The 23686-nt window shown below is 33.6% G+C and overlaps 1 protein-coding gene across 8 annotated transcripts in view; it reads right to left on the bottom strand.

Moving 5' to 3' along the window:
- The window catches only part of LOC118186561 (uncharacterized), a 175242-nt gene that overhangs the window by 51628 nt on the left and 99928 nt on the right, over positions 1–23686 (bottom strand). For all 8 annotated transcript variants that reach the window (XM_085809281.1, XM_085809285.1, XM_035356671.2 and 5 more), the window contains 5 exons: positions 20664–20901; positions 18185–18845; positions 12075–12908; positions 11639–11756; positions 8565–8605 (listed from right to left, as the gene is read on the bottom strand). In XM_085809281.1, coding sequence (XP_085665407.1) covers positions 8565–8605; positions 11639–11756; positions 12075–12908; positions 18185–18845; positions 20664–20901 — 1892 coding nt within the window. The remainder of the gene's footprint in view (positions 1–8564; positions 8606–11638; positions 11757–12074; positions 12909–18184; positions 18846–20663; positions 20902–23686) is intronic.

Raw genomic sequence — 23686 nt, 5'->3', positions numbered from 1 at the left:
GTGAATATTCGGACCGTCGAGTGTAACTTGAAAAAGAAGTGCGGAGGGGGGGCGGGGGGTAGACTGTAGCCGCCTTTTTAAATTTTTCCGCTATATAAATGCTTTTGACATTTCGATATGCACATCATATAAAAATAAACCAATGGAACTGAAAAATATTCTGCTTAGCAAGCACAGTAAAACTCTTTTAAGTGTTCATACACAAATCTCGGACAGAACATCAAAATTAATTATCTCTGCAAAATATTGCAAACGTTATTGCGCAATATGTGCGTCGTAATTCTTCCCTACATGATATTACGCAATCGGAATCAACAGCTGCCGGTATTGGGAGAATAAAGAACTAAATAACTGGGGTGTTTTTCATTCTAATTTTCAACAGACGGCATTAAATTTCCAGAATACAATCATTCTTCGCTTGGGTTGGTAGACCGCAGAACTTTTAGTCCTATTCAATCCAGATTGGATAGTGACAAAAAAAAAAAAAAAAAAAAAAAAAAAAAAAAAAAAAAAAAAAAAAAGTCCGTTGCTTGTTTTGCAGCGAATTGTAATAATTTCAATATTCGAAATTTTGCGGAGAAAGGGGAGAACCTCCCAATCTTCGTACTGTATAATGTATTGGCCAAAAAAAAAAAAAAAAAAAAAAAAAAAAAAAAAAAATTATTTTGACTATTCGATTACTTTCGCATTTCTTTGACCAATAGAACGACAGGCACCTGTCTGTACTCTTCGTGCACACCAAAGGTTATGCTAATGCAGAGAAAGGGGAAAAGCTATTTCCGGGAGTATGATTCACCATCTGACATTCCATATTAGGAAGAAAAGTTGTTTATTTAGTTTCGGCTTTGGTACCGGGAAAAATAGCACGTTCATTAAAAAAAAAAAAAAAAAAAAGCACTAAAAGCAAAAAATAAGCACTAAAAACAAAAAAATAAGGGCTTTAAAGAAAAAGTAAGCACCTATAAGGGCCTTTATATTTTATTTTCAAATATAAGGACTTATAAGCACATATAAGGACCGCTACGAACCCTGCTTTCTCTTAAAAATATTTTGTCATAGCAACTGACTGAACATAATACCACTCAGCAGTTTATTTAAGGGGAGATATTAAGCAGGGCATCTACGCCAGGTGCAAATGAAGAGATGTGCTGTACCAAATAATCAACATTTCTTTAGATAACCAAAAAGAATCTTTTGGGAAATATTCTATCATGAATTTTCCATTTTTAGTTTATAAGAGAAAGTGACCCCCCATAGGGTGCCAACAGCCCTGATAACAGTTACTTAGTCCTGAGAACAATTTTCTATTTACAAGTGCAGGTAACTATGCTAGAAAAGATATTATAAATATTTGGTAAAAAAAGAAAGGCCCTTCCAAATTATACTAAATTAATATTTTTATGAAAGGTTTTATGACAGGGATACAAAATAAATGAACAGAATAAAAAGTGTATGAAAAGTTTTATTTTTACTCATTTTGGCAGCATAAAATGTTGAGGGAAAATTCAACAAAAATTTCTTTTCATATGCTAAAAATAGATTTTGTTAATGCAACTTTGGGGAAGCACCGAGCGGCAAAATTAAGGGATGAGAGGTTTTTATGATTTAGGGAAAGCACAGGGATCCAAAGTTTAGGCACGGTGAAATTTTAGAACTTAGGAAAATGCTTTGTAGCAGAATTTAGGACTGCACCAGGCGGTATAGAGTATCGGCCCTAGATAAAGCCTAAAGTATATGTGGAAGATTATTTATTTAGGACTCAGATTAGTTTGAAGCATGTGCAAGAAATAAACGTAGGTATAGTAAATAACTAAACTAATACAATTCAGGCTTAATTCAGAACGCAATAGGAGCAAGACAAAATTTAGTGAACCAACTTGGCTTTCAACGCCAATCTTGTGATACAGAGCCAATGTATAATGGATGCTATTAAGCTAGGCTAAAACTATATTTACTGATTCTAAGCCATTTCAATTAACGTAGCAGACTGCACTGCTCCGTGATCTTCTAATTTGATCCAGCTTATTATTATTTTTTTGCAGACTGTTATTATTACGGCAATTTTATAAAAACTAAGCTTGAACACTTTCGATTATGTTGAAAAGAGTTTCCAACTCTGGAGTTGCCAAAGGATCTACAAAGCGAAACCATGTTCCAATGTCCTTTAAATAAAAAGTGGAATTGTTGCAAAAAATGGATAAAGGCATCCTTCTCAAAATTATGCGAGGAGTATGGCATTGGAAAGTCCCCTGTATATCACACAAGAAAAAAGAAAACAGAACGTTTTGAATTTTTTTTTTTTTTTTTTTTTTTTTTGTGGAAGCATCTTAAACAACTTACTCTGAAAGAAATGTTTAATAAAGTAAACAAATAAATATTAAGCTTTTTTTGTAAATTTTGATACCCTTTAGATCATAATTGCTCTTTATTTCATATTTTTAATTGTATAATTTCTGTATGTGATCTTACCAGATTTAAATTGATGATCTATTATCCGGAAAAATCCCAAATCCGGAATCGCCGAAGTCCTGACAGTCCGGATTTCAGACTTCGTAATGTATTATATAAGCTGACATTCTGATGAACATCTTTGGACCTTGCACATGCTTAAAGGGATATTTAACACTAAGAGAAAATCTAACATAATGGTTTTTAGGTTTGAACCCTTAACCTAATCTTAATTTGGATGCAGTATGTTGTGTCTGACATTTTGGACAACCGCTTCTATTACATTGACAACATTTTACAGTAGGCTCATTTTCCTTCACTTAAAAATACTTCTAACAAAGTTGCTACTCAAATAGGAGAATGAAATTCCCTGCCTTTTCCACGTACGTTTTAAGAAAATTCCAGTCTAGCTGCATAGTGCATGCCAGATGTGCTACGGATAAACTATATATAGTACCACCTGAAAACACAAAAATTTCACAGTTACATATTACTTCGATTTAAAAAAAAAAAAAAAACTTGCTTTCCAGTCAGTCCCCAAAGCATAACTATTATAGTTGTTGTTTTCCTCAGTAACTTCCAAATTAAGTTTATGCCAAACTAAGAAAACTTTTTATACAATATTTATACTAAACCAACATTCTCTTCAGCAATCAATCGTATCACAAATTAGTTACGTTCAAATAAATTCCTTTTATAGTTACATGAAAAAGTATATAAAACCAGAAGCGTTATTAGTGCATCTGAAATATTTGCAGTCGCTGACACTGAAATACACTTATAATAAAATGTTAGCAAAAATAAAATTAGTTAAAAGTATAACTTAAAAATTTATTTTACATGCATAAAAATATACACTCACAAAAGAAATTAAATACACTGCTGGCCACCCAAATTACAACACCAAGAAAGATAAGAGATATCACAACAAAATTTATTTAATAGATAACATGTTGACCAAGTATCAAATGATTAAATTTATAGATTTCTGTGAAGTGTGGTTCCTTCCAGAATCAGTAGCCAGAGTAGCCGCCATTGTTGGAGATCACCACTGCCACACACCTCGGCAATTATTCAAAGAGACTTTGGATGTGTTCTTGGGGTACAGCAGACCAAGCAGCTTCCACACGTTGCCAAAGTTGATCAGGTGTGGCATCTTGGGATGTAATCTGAGTCAATCGTTCCGCAACCATGGACCACATGTTTTCTATCTGTGAAAGATCCGGAGAGCGAGGCGACCAGGGAAGCAATTCAATCTGGCGATTGATTAAGAACCCTTGGACAATGCCTGCCATGTGTGGTTGCACATTATCCTGTTGAAATATGGCTGTGGGCAAGCCCTGAAGGTAAGGAAGACAACTGGCTCCAACACCTCGGAGATGTAACGCTGCCTGTTTAAAGTACCGGCAATGCATACTAGAGGAGTGCGAGAGTGATGTGCAATATCACCCCATACCATAATATCCAGTGCAGGACCAGTGTGGCGGTGCATAACGCAGCTGTTCAGCATCCTCTCTCCATGGTGTCTCTAGACTCGAATCCGACCATCGTGGTGTTGCAGACAGAAGCCTGATTCGTCAGTAAAGACAATTTCATTCCATTCTGCCATCCACACCCTTCTTTCATGCGGCGGACACCTCTGTGGTTCTGTGTGAAGGGTAGACGAAGCAATGGACGTCTTGGTGACAGACCATTCTGTCGTAAACAGCGTCGAATGGTACACACACACACTTGATGATGCGTTACAGACTGAATGTGCTGCGCTATGGTTCGTGATGTGACTGAGCGATCCGTCACTAACATGTGCACAATGTTCCTGTCATTACATGAAGTGGTGCACTGAGGTGGATGCGATCGAACACGTCGGTCTGTCACACCCTCCTGCATCCAACGGTCACATATCTGCATTACAGCTGTTTGGTTTCGTCCAACACGACTACTGATTTTCCTGAAAGATTATCCACACTCTCGGTAGGAGACTATCCTTCCTTTGTCGAATTCAGATGCTTGATCAAACGATGATCACTGTTTACTACGAGGCATTATTGATCTTTTTTTTTTTTTTTTTTTTTTTTTTTTTTTTTGTGAAAAAAACCACAAGAAAAACACAATTGCCGAACTTGAAATCGTCGAAAACTCCAAGCTTTAAATAGCGCCACAGGCACGCGTGATGTGCGTCTGCACTGAAATTCTAATCATTTGCATATTTCACCTCCGCTAATGCACGTTGTAAATTTCATGTTATCTGCATGCTTCCTTCAGAGTGTTGCATTTACGGTGGCCAGCAGTGTACTTACAATTTCATTCCATCTAAGTAATAAACAAAATCAGAAATAAAAGTCACTGATTTTTCAATGCTATGTATAAAGTTTTAAACACTGAATTCTTTCCACCTTTAATTGCGATAAATTATATCAGGAATGACAGCTTTATTGTTTAAAACGGCATTATAACTAAATTCTGGAATGGACGTTATCGTTTCCAAAACGGCAATGGTGTAGCAGTTACATTTATCCATATCAATTGTATATAGTTGCTGAACAATCACTTCTGTAATATTATGACAGTTGATAAATTCTTAAAGGTTAAAAAAGCAGTTTTTTTAAAGAAGTCAACACACTTCTGATGAAAAACTTTTAATATAAGCATATATATCGCAAATGAAATGTAATTTTTGATTAGAAGTGCGATTTTTGATTAGAAGTTTTTGATTAGAACACACAAAAAGAGATTTAGAGTATTTATCTACTTTTAAGGGTCCATTAAAAAAAAAAAAAACATTCTCAGAGGATCATTAGCATTAGCAAGTCCCTCCCTGATTAAAAAAAAAAAAAAAAACTGACAGGTGCCTGGTGCTCACTTCATTCCTTCGAAAATCTAACAAAAGGGCAATTTGATCTCTCTGGACCTGTATTCTATTTACAGCTTCAATGATGCACATTATGAATTCAGTATTCTTAAGCAACATTTTGAAGTTTGGAGCTAAATTAAATGACAATAAACATGGCATTTTTGTGCATCCAAGGGTTATAGCTTTAGCTTTATTGCTGTCATCAAATATTTTCTGAAACAGAAGGGCAGCATCATTAAATGCATTAAAAGAAGCATGTAAACAAACAAGCTTCACAGTTTACAGTAATTCCACAGCTAGCACTTTGTCCTTCTTTAAGAAGGAGTTTAAATTTGATGATTCAGCAACTGGTTCAGGAGATTGTTGTACTTTAGAATTATTTTTATCTGTATATGTAACATCCTTTTTTTTTTTTTAAATTTGAGTTTATCCTCATAAAATGATTTTCTTATACTTTGCACTGTTTATGTAACTTGTGACTGCCTTGCTTCCGATGTTACTAAGCATGATATTTTTTTTGGCGAAACATGCATCTTGCCACGAAGTGTTCAACTGTGGGTTCTATTCAAGACTGAGATCAGAATCTGCCTCATCTCGATTAAAAAATGTCTTTTTTTGCAGACATATTACAGCTACAGAGGGGGAACTAAAAATATCTTTAAATAAATTCAAGTATTTTACATGTATAAGTAAAACATGAGTGTACTAAGTTTCATGATGGTATGTCATCACGCTGATAGAATTAGTTTCACGACTATGCCAGAGGAAACTGCCTGAAATGTTATAGTAGAGGGGTTTGACTAAAATATGGAAACACCGAAATAAAAACATACTGCTGTGACTAATACAGTGCACGAAAACTGTAGGCATTCAAAACAGCTTACACTCATCTTGGAATGGATAAACAGAGGTCATATATGCTTTGCAAGGGAATCCTGTATCATTCTTTCTGTGAAACATTGACAAGTTCAATTAACAATGATGGTGGTGGATAGTGCTCATGCAGATTTCCCTCCAAAATAGCCCATAAAGGCTCAATAATATTGATATCTGGAGACAGTGGTTACCACGGTAGATGTGAATGTTCACATTTATGCTCAGACCAGTTGTGGGCGATGTGAGCAGAATGGAACAGGAAGCCTGTCATCTTGGAATACGGCATCAGCATTGGGGAACAAAATTTGTACCATGGGATGGATGTGATCAGCCAAATGGTCACATAATCCTTATCAGTAATGTGATCTTGCACAGTAATGATGGGTCCCATGAAATAGTAGGATATGGCTGTCCAAACCATGACCAAAAACCTGCCATGTTTCATTCTTAGCACCAGTTTTTCCTCTTACAGACATCTTGATCCCCAATGAGTGGCTTTTGAATTGCAGCTTGCTCCAAAATACCCTCCTTGTGGAGCTCCCTTCATATTGTTTTGGTGCTGACAGGGTTTGTAACAACAATAAGTTCACCAGTCACTTTTTCAGCTGTGGTCCTCTTACTTTTCATTACAATCCTCTTCGGCAATTGTCTGTCACCATTATTCAACACACAATTTCATCTGTGCTGTGATTTAATGAAAGTGGTTTTTCCAGTTTTTCTCTCAAGAGTTAAAAATATTAGATACTCTGCCTCTTGAAACATCAAACACTTCAGCTACCTTGGTTATGGCCACTATACAAGCCCCAACAATTTGCCCACATTCGAATTCATTAAGTTCCAACATGATGCACTCACAACTCAACAAAACACTGTCTCAATAATGAATGACAGTTGCAATGTATTGATAATGTTGCACAGGTGGCATTAGTGAGCAAACACATCAGCACCACTAACAACTTTTGAGAAAATAAACATTTCAGTTCAAACATACATTTTAGGCGGTGTTTCCATATTTTTGTCAAACACCTACATTATTAACTAATAATAAATCAATTTAGAAGGAAGAAACCACATCAAATGACATGAATAACATTATAATCAGGTTATTTAGTTAAAGAGTGAAAAAGATTAAAAGTTGAATTACATAAATCAATGGTATTTTGTCAAATAATATATATATCAAATGGTTACAGATTACTATTTTTTTAAAAAAATTGTTAATGCAAAATGACAAATATTTATTATAAAGAAAAAATACTTAAAAGATTTTGTTTTGTATGAGAATGGGGAGAAGGAGTTGAACGAAGTCAGAAATTTCAAGAGGCAGCGGGATCGATTAATTAGTTTTACTACATGAAGTGCATAAAAAAAGGGGAAGCAAGACTGTAATATGCCTGTTTCTGAATTTGGCTGCAAGTTTCGCCGCTGTTTGTTTCTTTAAATGTGGATTATCTAAAAATGAAAACAACAAAAAACCAAGTTCATATAAAATAAATATTTTGGCATTTATCAAACAAAGTATCATACATTCTTGCATAATTTTGAAGTCCAATAATCATGATATATCCCTGCCAAGAACAATGGCGAAAAGTTTAACAGTTCAATTTGATTCTTTTAATAATGCACAATAATACGATTCAAAGTGCATATTTCTTTTAACTTAACAAACCCATCTCATGATTTTAACAAGCAAACACAACAGAATGTTTAGTTGAATAGTTAATAATGTAGAAAAGATTACAAGTTTCACTTACCAGATATTTTAATTGGAGATGACAAAAGAAAACAAACTTTCTAAATCAAGAGCCAGAATTTTCTTTAATTCAGCATGCACAGATTTCTTTTTCTTCGAAAGAACATGAGAGTCATGCTCTATGAAATCTGGAGGTCACTGGAAATCAAAGATACTGGAAATTTTCTTGCCCTTTCTGAAAGACAATCTGATTGGCGCTGTGAAAACTGGCTCTACACCGGCTGCCAGAATGACGCTCATGAGATATATAATTCACCAAGAAAGTGATCTGCTCTCAACATTGGCCCCAAATCGCTTTTTCAAAGAATCACCATATGAAATTACCTGACTTTTCTAGATTTGAGATAAAATATTCATATTCCCTGACTTTTTTTTTTTGGTCTATTTTTTAAATTCCCTGACTTTACCCGGTTTTCCAGGTAGCACAGCAACCCTGTTCTAATGACATTTACCACTTAAAGGTTCCAACCAAGAAGCTAAAAAGAATTACTCTTAAAAGTTAGGAAATTGGTAACTTTCAATTCATGAATGATAAATTTTACAATTAAAAAAGCAAATTTATCATGCAGCAATTTTAGAAAGAATAAATAGAAATTTTAGAAAGATTAAATAAATCAAATTAAAAGATTTTCTTACCATCATATCTGGATCATTAGTAGAATTCAAGCCACTAGTATCTATTAAAAATATTTAAATAAATTGATAAATGTTAAATTAAATAATAAAAATGGAAAATATTATTAATTAATAGCTACTGAAAAGTTACACAGTTTTTAGCACTTTGTAACAGTCACAATCCACTCACACTAGTACAACAGGACTAAAAAATTAGATATTTAATGAAAAATAGTGATTTTAACAATCCATAATTTGCCTAAAATAAAATTTATCATAAAAAAACCTGCACAATAATAAAGGATTTAACTTACATGCGGAAAATGTACACAAAAAGAAAAAGATTGAAATTTTCAGAATATCATGCATTTATGCTCTTATTACATAAATACCTTGAAATATTAGAATTGTATATGAAAATCACAATATAATTAAAAAATAAGACAAACATATTTTTAAAAAGAACTGCACATCATATTAATGGCAATGAAATCAGAATGTATACAATATGGAAAATTTACATTCAAAGTTTACTCAAATACAATCTGGTAAAACATTCTATAAAAAAAAATTTAAAATAAGTATTTCTGATAATGGCACAGATAATTAATGACAGCTATAATTTTGGGAAAAAAATTATCAGACTCAGAAGAAATCGGGTAAACAATGGAAAACCAATTCTGCCCATTATTCCTTGTTCTTAATTTGACAACAGAAATTCACACCCCTGGGTTAAGATTATTTTCAATTACTGATATAAATGATAATAAAACTGGGTTTCCATACAAAGTAATACTTTGATGCACAGTGATGTCTGGGATGCATCATTTATATTAATGTTATAACAGATTTTGGTACATCCCAGATATCATAAAATTGCACTCAATTCAAAACAAGTTTAGACTCTGAACTGCACATTTATTGACTTGCATATACAGGGCATTTTGGAACCATACCTCAGAAATGTGCATGGAAATCTGGAATATGATAACATGCAATAATCATATGAAAACATAAGAGTCACGAGGCACAACCCTGATGCATAAGAGGGTGCTGAATATTAGAAGACTGGTCAGGATGAAGCAACAGAAAGCATTATTCGCATGTATAAGAGTGGGAAAGTATGAACTGCTCAAACAACTCAGCAAACCGGATAAGTAGATATGAACCGCATTTACAGGGCAGCTAACTGCAGTGGGGCAGCCGCTAAGCAGCTGTATCATTCCAATTCCCAACAGACGCATCCCTGGTCATAACATGTCTGCACATCTGCAGAATCGATTGTGTGAAAAGAAAAGATCTGAAGCACAAATGAACACTACTGGCATTGAAAGATAAACATGGACACCATGCCTGCATGCTTCAACTCTATGCCACACTTCATCAACTGTAGCTGGAGAGTGGTGGCAGGCCCATCTCTCAGCAACCCACGACCAGATGTTTTCAATGGTGGAATCTGGGGACTGGAGGCCAGAGCAGCAATTGAATAAACTGTGCATCGAGGAAGGTCAGAATATGACATGCAACATGTGGTCTTGCATTTTCTTGTTGGAAGATGGCATTTTGGCAAGCCTCGAAGATAGGGTACAACCACTGGAGGCAAGATGTCAGAAATGTACCGATTTGCATTCAAATTACCATCGATCTGAACTAGAGATGTGTGTGCGGTCCACCCAATAGCTGTCTAATCCATCACACCAGGTGCAGAGCCCCTATACCGATACTGAATGCAAGCAGGATACGTGTAGTCTCCTCAGAGCTTCCAGACACATATATGGCAATCAGAATATTGCACGCAGAACTGGGACTTGTCTCAAAAGACATTTTGCAACTCCTGTACCCAATTTTGCATTTGGTGCACCACAGTCACCATCTCTTTCTATGCTGCAATGTCAAGGGAAGCTGAATAGTAGCTGTTCTGATAGTCTATGCTGCTGCAAACGTCGATGCACCATATGAGCCCATACTAGGCATGCTGCATACATGCCCATTTTCTGACTAATGGTCAGTTATATGGCTGCACAGTTTTGCAGGTTACAATAGGTCTGACCTCTTGAGCATTAGTCATGGAAACACATTGAGATCCTGCATGGCGTTAGTACGACCCTCAGCAACCCATTGATTCCATATTCACATGACAGCAGTTGGGTGTCGACTAGTAAGGCGCGCGATATATTGGAATGATAATCTGCACTCTCGATAGGCAACGATCCTACCTTTATTAAATTTTGACACTTGCTGGTAAGAATTTTCATATTATTATTCGAGGCATAACACTATATTCTGAGCAAACTCTGACCTTACAAAGTGCTTTCTTAGCAAGAAATACACTACACAGCCTTTTTTTAATGCAGATGTCGTTTCTCCCTCCTCCATCATCTAAATGCACTAAAATACTAATGATTTGCATATCTCAAGTTCTTCCTTTCATGTGATTTTGAGGCTCGTCAGATCATTCCTTCCTGGTGTTGCAATTTTAATGGCCAGCAATGTATTTTCTTGACCTAAGGCTAATGAAAGAAAAGACATGGCAAATCTGGAAAGAAAGTTTGCCTTCGGTGAAAAAAACATTGTTTGATTATCTTTGTTTCATCTACAGAATTTTAGCTATAAATAGGTAAATTTATAGAGGCAATCGGAAGGTCCGGAGTTTAAATCCTGGCAAGGGAATTCACATTTTTCATACTTCCTGCTCCGATAAATCTAATTACTCTACAGCTTTTACTCAAAGTACACAGTGGTAATCAAATTCATAGAAAGTTTACCAATGGCAAAGAAAAACTTCACATTTAATACTTGTTTGGGGATCATGCACAAAATAAGAACAGCTAATTTTTTTTACTGCATTTCTAGGTGAATAGATTCATATACATGTATTAATAAGAGTTCAAATTTAGATCCTCTTTGTTAAATATGATTGATCAGATTTAATGATAGATATTTGATAACTGATTTTCATTTTGGGACAGCATTATTTATGTCTGTTGTTTATGAAGCAATTATTTGACTGCAGTATACTGCTTGACTGATCCCGATTGCAATATATTTTCCAAAATACACATAATGACATACATAATACTGAAAAGTTTACAAACCTGTTTCTTTATTTTTTACACTTAAATTGCTGGCAATTTCAGAACATTTTTTAACAGTAGGTATGGTGGAAGTTGAAGAAGAGGGCTTTGATAAAGAATTTTGAGATGCCATGGCTTTCTACAATAAAAAACATCACTTGCATTAGGAAATAAACAGCATATTATCAAGTACATACAAATAACAAAAACAGACTATATTTGCTATAAAGGAAATTATCTGTGAAATTGTCAATCTTTTGGAATGGTTTGGATTGTGATAATGCTCAGAGATAAACTTTGTGACTATACAATTCAAGCTACTGTATTTTGCTTTAGAATAATGCTTAAAAATAATGTTACATTTATACAGCAATGACACAAATGATATTAATATAATGCTAAATTTACACTGTAATGATAGAAATGGTATATACAATACAGTAAAAGGAAAGCTTACTTTGGCTTCGAGAGCATCACATAAAGCCTTGTCTATTTCTTCTATATCAGGTTCCAATTTTCTAGAAAGAATGCTGCTATAAGAAAGGGCATTTCTTCCTTCCTGTAAAAGAGTATCTTTTTTCTTTCGAATTAAATCAATATTTAATTCAGCAGGAAATGGACTTTTAATCTTTTTACCAGAAGTCAAAATTCTTACTTCTGCCACAGTATTTTTTTCTCTTGAGAATTCTGTTTTTAATATACGATCTAACTTTTGTAAAGCTGTTTCACTGGGAGGCAGATCACAATTACCATTGGATATTAGTTGCTGTTTTTCTTCAACAATATGTGAATTACTTAAACTCTTAGAGGAAGAAATATTCTCATTTAAAGTATTGAGTTCAAATACATGATCAGATTTGACAAAATTCACTGCTTTAGAATCAGATGTTACTTTAGAAGCATCATTATCTACAGCACAAAAGTCATTTTCCAAAGTCAACTGTTTCTGTTTGCTGAATCCAAAGCCATACTTTCCATAGGATGCATGTGCAGCAAAAAGACTGTCAATATCAAGAAAATCCTTCTTCTCATCTTTTGCTTTTTTCATATTCTTCTCCATATGCTCATCTGAAATTTTCCTTTTTGATACATTACTTTCAACTTTTTGCTGATCATCATCGATGTTATAGTCATTAACCCCTTCTCTTTTACTTCCATTTCCTGCAAGTCTGAAATTCTGGTACACAGAATTCTTAGAATTAACAGTTTGTTTAGATGATGAAATATCTGAAAAACTACCATCTTCATCCTCATCTGTAAAACTGTCATATTCCACAATAAGCCGATGTTTCTGAAAGTAAATTATAATGATACATTACTTTTTCTTACAATTTAACTGCATCAAATAAAATATACACACACAATTTTACAGTACAGTAAAACCTTTATTAAACTATATCCTTCTTAACTTGAATAATGCAGAAAAACAACATTCTGATGATAAATATGAAAAAGTGTTACAAAATGTTTTACATCATGACTTTTTGATTATTTTATGAACTGAATACACATTTCATAATGAATATAATTACACTGCAAATGAAAGCAGTGAACTGCAATCAGATGATTTTCAAATACCTATATCAACTCACTGATTATGTGAACATTGTATTATTTTAAAAGGGTTTTCTAAAGTGGTCAAACTAATAAAAATTTATACATTAAATACTCCAATAAATTATGAAAGTTGTTTTACCATCTACTCTATAATATGCGTGATTTTTGGCCTGCAAAACCCCTGAACCTTGCCTTGGCACAGATGCCACTAGTTCTTGGTAAATGACTGGAGACAAGTTGTACCAATGTCTAAGCAGCAGTCACACAAAGTCGAGATATTTCAACGTGGTGGCCTTTGGCCCGCAAATTTCTGATACATGACATCCCAAATGTGCTCTATTGGGTCAAGATCTGGTGAGTTGGGTGGCCAGGACATTAATTAGGATTCACCCTTATGCTCCTTGAATCAGTTCAACACAATTTGAGCTTTGTGACATGGGGCGCTGTCTTTCTGGAAGATTCCATTTCCAATTGGGAAGACAGACACCATTTAAGAGTGCCACTGATCTGCAGTAATGTTCAGATAGTGCGCAGCTTTCATGGTCTATTCTACTAACACTAAGAGTCCCAAAGCCACCCATGAGAACGACCCCCAAAACATAACAGCGCCACCACCAGCCTGAGCTACTGTACTGAGCCACCATAAGCTACTGTACAGAGACAAGCAACTGTTTACCTGAAAGATAGCGCACTTTCATATGACTATTGACATGATGAATGAGCAATCGTGATTAATCCGACGAGGCAACTGTCTTTCACTTAACCATGGTCCAGTTTCGATGTTTCGAGCCCATTCTGGGCATAGTTGACAGTGACACTTAAGCAGACACACACAAATGGGAGGTCTGCTGTGCAGTTTCATATCTGCCACTTTCTGCTGGACTGTGTGTTCCAAAACACTTTCCCTTGAACCTGCATTCTATTGGGCTGCCTACTGAGCCACTGTCTAGCACCAGTTTTGCTGTACCAAGCAAGATAGTCTATGATGTCTTCTTTCTTTGATGATGCATGGACATCCAACACCATGGCATCTATTGATGGTTTCATTGCCATTTATAAACTTTGCATAAATACCAACAATGGCAGACTGTCAACATCCACCAACCAGTAGTGCTGTTTTGGAGATAGTCATTCCAAGTCTTCACACCATTACAATCTGCCCTCTATCAAATTTACTTAGATCAGCAGCCCACTCACAAAAGTGCAAGAATGATTCCTTACGTTCTCCAGCAGCAGTTAAATACCATTCCCAATTAATGTCGCGCACTCCACGTCATCCAGATGTGTTCGTTGAAAAATGTGGTGATGGTCATAAAGTTTTGGCTTGTCAGTGTATGTTAGCAGCTCTCTGTCCATTCAACATGAAAAATTAATAAGTGGATTTAACAACTTATAGCGGTGCTATTCCAGAAGAAATTTATAAAAAAAAATTAACTTATTTTTAAATTGCTTACTTTTTAAATTAATTTCCCTTATTTATTTTGTAAAAGCTGATACATACTATTTACTTTATGTGGCCTGATACGTTAAGTTATTTGAATATGGCAAAACACATAGTTTCTCATAGACTATTCATCTGAGGGGGATGTTTATCTGGAGAACTTTCTAAGGAAAACTAGCTCGTATTCAAATTACACATGGAAAAAATCACACACACACAAATTATTCAGCCTAACAGTTGACCTGGATTTTATTACTTAAACAGGAAAGTTCATGTGATTATTTTTCTTCTGTAATTCATGCAAATATCATTCAGAAACATAGCTCTATCGATAATCCTTTCTGCTGCTATATGCAAAAGACCAAATAACCATCAATTTTTCTTTAACGTTGCTTTTGTATCGAATTAATTTTATTTGAAATACTTCAAACTGCTTTTGATTTGCGCTTTTGTGAAATAGGACATATAAGAACCGCATAAAAATTTAAAGTCAAGATAAAATATTTCATTACTGTATAATACACACAGCACCAAAAGAAAATGTTCAGCTGTTTTAAGTCACCTTAAATTGCAGAGAATGAAGAAATAAATTTAGATCTCATAAGGTGGCATATCACAAATATTCAGATATACCGCATAGAGAAAAATTCAAAAGATTATGCACTATTTTAAATAACAAAGGTATGCATATATATTGTTATATATAGAGAGGAGGTTTACACATTTTAAAAATGATTTTGATAAAGAATTTAAAAAAAGTGCAAGTCTTTGAATAAAAATTCCTGGCAACAGCTCATTATTTGAAATGAGAATTATCATTTATAACTTTTACAGTTATGTCTTCTAAGCCGCCCAAAGGGTATAATGGTTAGGGGAGCTGACTGCAATACCAAAAGGCCTGGGTTTGAATCCCAGAGAAGGCATGGATGTAAATTGTCCGTCTCCTCACAGAAGGTGATGGTGGCCACCTATTAGGTGCCTCCATAATAAATGACCACCACTTCTGGCCTTAGTAGTGGCAAAAGCCCGGCACAAAAAAAATTTAGTCTTCTGTACAAGATTGCACGTAAACGATATACTGACTGGAGAATATGTTTCTCCACTTCCTGTAAGAGAAATATTTTTGTTCCATAATTAAAAAACATTGTGAAATGCATGGTACTAAAATTTATAAACACAAAACAAGCGAAATTATTAATCAGAAGGAGAAGAACTGTCAATCATTATTTCAACATGGGTTGAAAGACAACAAACAAATACCCGGAAAAGAACCATGCTGTTTCTAATGCTTTTAAAGTTAAACTGTTAGTAACAAGAGAAAATATGCCAACACAGATATCAGGCAGTCTTTAAATACATCTGTAGCAACAATATATAAAATTAAATCAAGATTTGCAACTTAAGAAAGCTAAAAAATAGTGTTCACCAGCTTTTGCTGAAGATTGTGGCTCTACACACAATTTGTAGAATCCTGTGCGAAAGCTATTTAGCAGGAGTTAAATGGAAATACATCATTACCTTTAATAAAGCATGGGTTTACCTAAATGACTGCAATGAAAAGTCTATTTATTATCAAAAACGAAGAGGAAAAAATGTAGAAACTTGGTTTCCTCAATGCAAAGAAAGTTTCAGTAAGGGATTTGACTGTAGCAGGATTCTCTTGCAATGAGAAATTAAAAATAAGATGGATGGAAAAAATATACTAGGATGCTTTTTATACGGATGCTATTTGTATCGACAATCTAACGAACTGCCTGTGTAAACTGAGTAAGTTTTATATTAATGTTCTGTTATTTTATTAGAATATTTTGTATTCATTTTAATTCTAAATTCAATAAAAAGTGTCTAATAAAGATTTTTTGCTTTAGTTGACCTTATAATTTTTACTAATGAATATGTCTCGATATTTTACTTTTTACACTGCATCAGGGAGGAACTCAAAATTTTTGGGTGAACTGATAAAATTAAATAACTTAGAATGGTTCATCAGCTAATTTTGGGTAACAGAAATGCAGTGGTTTTTCAAGGTAAGGGGATACAACCAAATCTAATGTACTCTTGATAATGCTATATCGGATTTGATTGCATTCCTCTTCCTTCCTATGAACGTATTTTTTGCGGTTTTTGTATGGTTCCAAGTTTCAGCATTTCACATTTCTTTTATTATTCTGCCTTTTGGTTAATTTTACATTTTATGTATTTATAGGGAATTTTGAAATTTATTGGTACTTAATTTCATTTCTTTTGGATCTTTGTGGAGTTGGTTCTAAATTTCTTACTTATTGTCTACACTGATTTATATATGTAAGATATAATAAAATACGATGGCTATGCTAAGAAATAATTGGCAACCTCAATTGACTATTCTAAATTTTATGTTCTCCTAAGCTCATCTTTTCTTCCAAACTCGAGATCTTTGCTTGCAAACAGAAAACCTAAAGTGCTGCTTGCAAACACAGCTGAAACCTAAAAATAACCAATTGCAGCTTAGCTGTACATATGCACCTTCTACCATTGCCTTGTGGTGTAAGTTTTTCTCTACATTCTCGTGAACTCTGCCTTGATTTATCTTAAATTTTCACTTTGAAAAAAACTGAATCACTTAAATTGCCAATGAAATTTGGAAGTCATTTTGCTCTCAGCATATGGGGCAAATACCCTGAAGATTTTCATTTGTGCTGCCATTAGCATGAGTTTTTCTATTTGATTTAACACTTTTTTGCTTAAATTAACTGAAATGTTTAAACATAGTTTAATATAAAGTTAACTGCCAAATGTGATGAATGCATCACCAGAGGCTTCACATTTCCATCTTTAAATTCAGCCATGAATTAAAACTATACAAGCAGATCTCAGCTTCTGTCTAACATGATATAAATACTGGAAGTTATATAAAATAGTTTATAATCATCTAGCCACAAACTGAATAACTGACTAAAAGAAACTTTCTAGATATTTCTTTTAACTTGAGATCTTATCACATGATATGAAGTTTTAATATGCTGCAATTTTAAAGAAATTAAGATAAGTTAATACTCGTAAAAGTTTAGCAAAAGGTGTTAACTTTGATAACAGTATTAAATTCTGCAAATTTAAAGGAGGGATGGCTGAAAAATAAATGCATGTTTTACATTTAAATCATTAATATATTTTGCTAGAGATTAAATGTAAGACTTCCATCACATTACTCCTGATTAGTGAAAATTTTTCATATGCACTGAAGAAAAAGAATATCAATGAATGTAAAAATGATTCACAGAGCTGCATACTAAATTAATTACGTAACTAATATTTAAGAAGTACAGGTATTAATAGGAAATCAAAAATTGATGTAAATCTGAAGTCTCTTTTCTTACAAGCTGCTCAAGATAATTACAAAGGTTCTCATACATGAAAGAAGCACTGACATTCTAATTATTACAAAACTGCTTATTAATTTATTAACTTCAGAAAAATACTACTTTTAATAAAATAAAAGAAAATTATGTTTAAAAAAACTGCAGTACTGCTATTAAAATATCATAAATGTGTAGAATTTAAAGTGGTTACCAATTCAGTAAAATACATACTGGATTAGTGCTACTACTCGTCTGGCAATTTGCAGTTCCACTAACACCATTTTCTGAAAAAGTATCCCCCTTTCTTACAGTAGAGTCTGGGCTTTCTTCTCCAACTTCTCTAACTGAACTTTTATTTGCTTTTTCAGTGTTTTTTACAGGAGATCCTTTCCAGCAATTTTCTAATGAAGAAGATGCAACAGACAATCCATTAGTATGTGACTGCGAAGGATTAATATTATCACTAACTAATGTTTCAGTATTCATAACAGAAGCAGAACTCATAACACCAGATGAGTCATTTGTTGCAGCAGAAGGTAGCTGATGTCCAACTTCCACAAATTCTTCAACTTCATTTTTAGAAGACGCTGAATAATTTGGTAACCTAGAAACTTCAGGTTGTAATGGAACACTCTGCGGGAAATTAAAATTTGGTGGCAATTGTGGCCCAATTACTTCAGCATATTCACTAGAGTTTGCTTGATAGTCATTATCCTCCTTGAAACTTTTGCTTTTTGAAGAAGAAGGCATATTTGGGTCAGTTTTTAAATTCTGCCTCAAATCGGCATTTAAGCTTTTGTTTACTGAACTAGATAATAATCTATTCTCACTTTCAGCACCAGAAGATTCATCAGATGATGAACCTCCAAAAGAAGAAATGGGAATGACAGCCCTGGGGGGAAAAATAAACAGCTATTAGATTTACATTAAATTTACAAATAAACTTCTCACAACACAGAAAATCAAGAAAGTTTAAACATTCTTAAATCAATTTGGAGGAGAATTCTTGCTAATGAATGTCATATGAAACTTCAAAATAAACCCTAAACACATTTTATCATTTATTATTGTGCATTAATGATCAATTACTAGAGCAAATTAATTAAAAGTCCATACTTCAACAATTCTGGTTACTAAACTCTGTAAAATAGGATGAGACAAGATTTTTCCAATGCATGCATTTCTCATACATGTATATTATTTAAGTCTAAACATATATATTTAATTAATACATAATGAGATATGATCTCCGAATTTAAAATGTACTGAAATTTCACATTAGATGCATTAAGTCTATTCAATAGCTCAATAAAGCTCTGAAATACTAAAACAAAATTTAGTGCCAAAAAAAATTAATGACTAATTATACAATAAACTGAGATGAATGTGCTTTTTAGATTGAAGCATACAAGTTTCTTTGTTTTTAACAAATACTAAGCTTAAAAATTAAACAGCACATAAAAAATGCTAAATTATGAAACTGAGAATTACCTCATCTGCGATTTCTTATAAATACTGTTGCAAAATGCCCAGCTGTGGTAAAATAGCTCCCCATAGCAGGGAAAGGCAGGGTTATCAGATTTGGTGCAAAATCGCTCGTTTGGCGACAAAATTGGCAATATGCCATAGACGGAGCAAGAACATTCTGGAACAAATTCTTAGCACTTTTTCTTGGGAATATTCCCGAAGGCAGATTAAAAGCTATATATACCCTGCTTGTGCACGGCAAATGTAACATGTTGAGTTCAACAGTAGTGTCTTGAGTTCAAAGATTAGCTCAAGAGCGACTGACTGAGTTGGGAGCTGCATTTTAGTGGTTGGCCATGAGGCTGTCTTCACAGTTACAGCCTGATGGCTGTGTTGCTGATTGTTTCAGCAGGTTTGTCATAGTTTTTTGATGGCTGTAACACATCTTTGGAACTGTCTTGTGTAATACTGACAAATAAATTGTGTTTTGATTCTTCATCAAGTGTTGTCATCAATCACTCCATGTCCACGAACCTGTAGAACGCAACAATACTTATCAAGAAATACTAGTAACTCAGGGTTGATAGTTGGGTTTAAATCTATTAATGTTCTCACTTCACAATTTAAGAAAGCTATAACATTCAAGCTTAATTCCCCCAGGATTTCTGAAAATATTTCTCATCTATTTATACTTTGTAGCTTCAGCTGTATACTGACTTTTGATTTCTTTATTATATAACCTATTTTTTTTTACAAAAAATGCATATTTCTCTATATTAGATAATCTCCCAAATGATATAATTTAAATTATATGCCTGAATTGAACTCTGTCATGTTACTTCAGACATGCCACTAAAGCGGAAACTGTTTCACAGAAGATTTCTAAATATGAATTCCTTTACACATAAATTTCCCTTATTCATCACATTTCCCTACAAAGCATTAGCTGATAGAAATGCTTAAACCAGTTAATTTAGTTTGTGTAATTAATATGAAAATGAATATCATACAGTAACATTAAATTTTTACATGATGACTTGCCTTAACAAATACACAGAAAGCTTAAAAGCATCAAATAGATTTTAAATCACTACTGCAGGAGAAACAAACCCTGATTTGCTCCAATGTTACACTGCAATATTTGTGACTCGTATGTTAAGACTAAATAAGTTTTTATTAGTCAATTGCAAACATTTAACTTCTATTACAGAAAAGCATCTAAAATTTTGCTTTGAATTCTCACCCTTCAGGATTTGCAGGTTCTAGTAAATTCCTTTTCTTCTCTCTTCTAGATTTTTTCTGTACTTCTTGTGACTTGAACGAACCTTCATAAATGTCTTTATCACTATCAGATGTTCTGGCTTTCAGATATGCTTCATAATCTGGTGGGCATTCCCATGTGACTTCATTTGTTTGTGTGTTCCAGTAATAATTATAACCAGATGTTTCATCACAGATTTCTTGCCATGGACAGTAAATTCCTGAACAAGAAAACATACACTGAGAAAATAGCAACAAATAATGTGTACATATAAGATGCTAGATAGAGTGTAAATCAAAATTCTAACTTTAAATTTGCAACAGTTTTTTATCATTCTATTTTATTCCGCTTTTCTATCCTAAAAATAGTAACTACTTACAATAAATCACCATAAACCGCATCATTTCAAAATTTAACCTTCTTGCATGTTTCTTACATAACACTAGTAATGCATATACTTACATAATGCTTCAGCTAGCAATAATTCTAAATTTGGAAACAAAAACTTAAAAATTAGCCAATCAAAATAAAGCTTAATGAAAACCAGATCATTCTGTGTTTCCACCTTATAAATACTACATTCTCTCTCGTGCTTCTTTTCTGCCAACTCACTACTGCCTGCTGCTCTTTTCTCTATTGAAATTAACAGTTATAAAGATGTTAAGAAGGTACAAATATGGTCAAGACTGAGCACAAAGATTTCACCTATTACGCTGTGAAATTCATGTTAAGAATGCGCTTCTTAAGAATAAAGAAATGTTAAACTGGCCACTATGACTGCGAACATCTTTTATGCATTAAGCTCTGTCATTCTGTAACCGCAGTACATGGCTTCACAGATCATGCTTTGTTGATCATTTAAATATTTTAACCCTTTGACGTGCCCAATATTATTTTTATAACTTTTTTAACTAAAATCTCTAGAAATTGAATATTATGATCCTAGAGACAAATAATATATGAATTAAAAAAATCTACTCTTGCCCATTGTTTTGTGGGTGGTGGTCGCACTGTGAAACCACTGCACATCTAGGACTTTGAAGCTTACCTAGGTGGTAGGGAAAAAAAAAAAAAAAACTTACCTTTTTCCGTGCATATTTCCAATAAATGACGAAATTTACGAATTTTTTTTTTAAATGCATAAGAATTGCATAATATATATATTTTACAAACTAAATCGTCAGAAAAAATTAAAAAAAAAAAACATGTAATTTTTCTATAGCAGTGAAAGTATAAGTACCTACATAACAAGGACATTTGGCTACATGGATTAAAAAACTCGGTAAAATAAGAATTAAAAAAAGACTGTGTTTTTTTAAATTTCAAAGGACAATTTTTTTTTTTGTGTGTGACACTGTTCAAAGCATGTTTTGTCTTTTCGGTACATGCATGGACCCACATTGCATGTTTCGCACATGTATCTTCTTTTATGATGTGCTTCTTGTGCTACAAAATGTACACAATCTAAATTTCACCGGTATGTGTCCAGCGCTATTTAGTTTCTTTTCATCTGGCACATGACATTTGTGGTTTTTTTAATGTCAATGGGGGTTGGTGTTTTTGGCTTTGGTACGGATCATTCGTTTCCCATTCATACTTATTTCATTTGTATTTCATTTCAAAATATTCAGAAAATATTTTTAATTTTAATAAAACTTTACGCGATTTCTATTTTTAATTACAGCAAAGTATATTTACATTAAATTTAAAACACAGGAAATAATTTACAAAATCACAATACTAGCTTGGGAAGCAAGTGTGTTGAGCTCAGAGAAAAGTCTCTGGAAAAGAAAGACCTTTTTACTGGGCAGGTGCATGTATTGTTTAGTAATAAAATAACTCTGTGATTTCAAAACCCCTTATCTAGATCCGGGTAAAAATAAACACTCCTATTTGAGAAGCAAAACGCCATTGTGAAGAACAGTGGTTTCAAGGCGCGACCACCGAGCCTCTAGAGCATTGTGACACAATGCTCTAATGGGGCAGTGGTTGTGCCCTGAAACCACAAAGCAAATACCATACATATGGAGGGTTTTTTTTATATATGCAGTTTAATTATTGCTATTTTTTATTGTTTATGATAGAAATCACGATGTGCGATGAATAACTTTTGAAATTTAAAGTTGTTTATATTAATAAAAGGAAGCTAATCTGTCTGATTGAAAATGAATTTTAAAAGACATCCGATTTGAAGTACTAAGACCTAAAACATGTATGATTCTGTAGTCATTTTGTGTTATTTAGAGGTCAAAAATCAGTAATCAATTGATTTTCACTCAAAAATTTCTGAAGGAAGAGGAGAAAAAAATTCGAAAATTTATGGTTTCAAGGCGCGACCACCGCGCGGCAAAGGGTTAAGTAACTTCATCAATGATTAACAAAGCACTCCTAAATTTGCCACCACCATTTCAAGTATTTCATTAGCACCATTTTTAAAATGGAAAATACTGGTAAAAATCATAGGTATTTTTCTTGTCATGAATGCACCTTCTCTAACCAGCAGCCAGGAAAATTCAGAATCAGAACGTCAGAAAGAAACTTTTACATCTACTCTGCATCCTAGTATGTTGTAACTGTTCAGGAGTTCTTTATTCAACTTATTTTCTGCTTTATTACTTCCAAGATATGCATCACTTCACCTAAAGTTTAAAAAGCTGTTACTTCCTTATGGTCTGAAAGTTATCTTGTAAGACTCCTTGAATTTGAGAATCGAATAATAATAATTTTTTTAAAAAAACAATTTCTGATCAAAAGCTTTGAAAATACTTCCAAGGTATACAAAATCTTCTCCATTCTTGTTCATTGTTTTAAAAGTTTTCTATTATGCTTGAATTTAAAATTCGCATATATTTATTTGCAATAATGAACCTTATGAGGACAAAATCTTTATATCTTATGTTTCCGTAGTTCCATAGGATGTTCTACTGATACTGATGGTTTCAGTTTCCCATTGCATAGCAATACGCTCATAAGCATAATTTTTGCAGCTCATTCCTTTGGCAAAA

Source organism: Stegodyphus dumicola, chromosome X2, assembly GCF_044657685.1.
Source record: "Stegodyphus dumicola isolate Sdum_Otavi_A_Nest chromosome X2, ASM4465768v1".
NCBI classification, from domain to species: domain Eukaryota; kingdom Metazoa; phylum Arthropoda; class Arachnida; order Araneae; family Eresidae; genus Stegodyphus; species Stegodyphus dumicola.
This window is presented reverse-complemented; position numbering and strand designations above follow the sequence as displayed.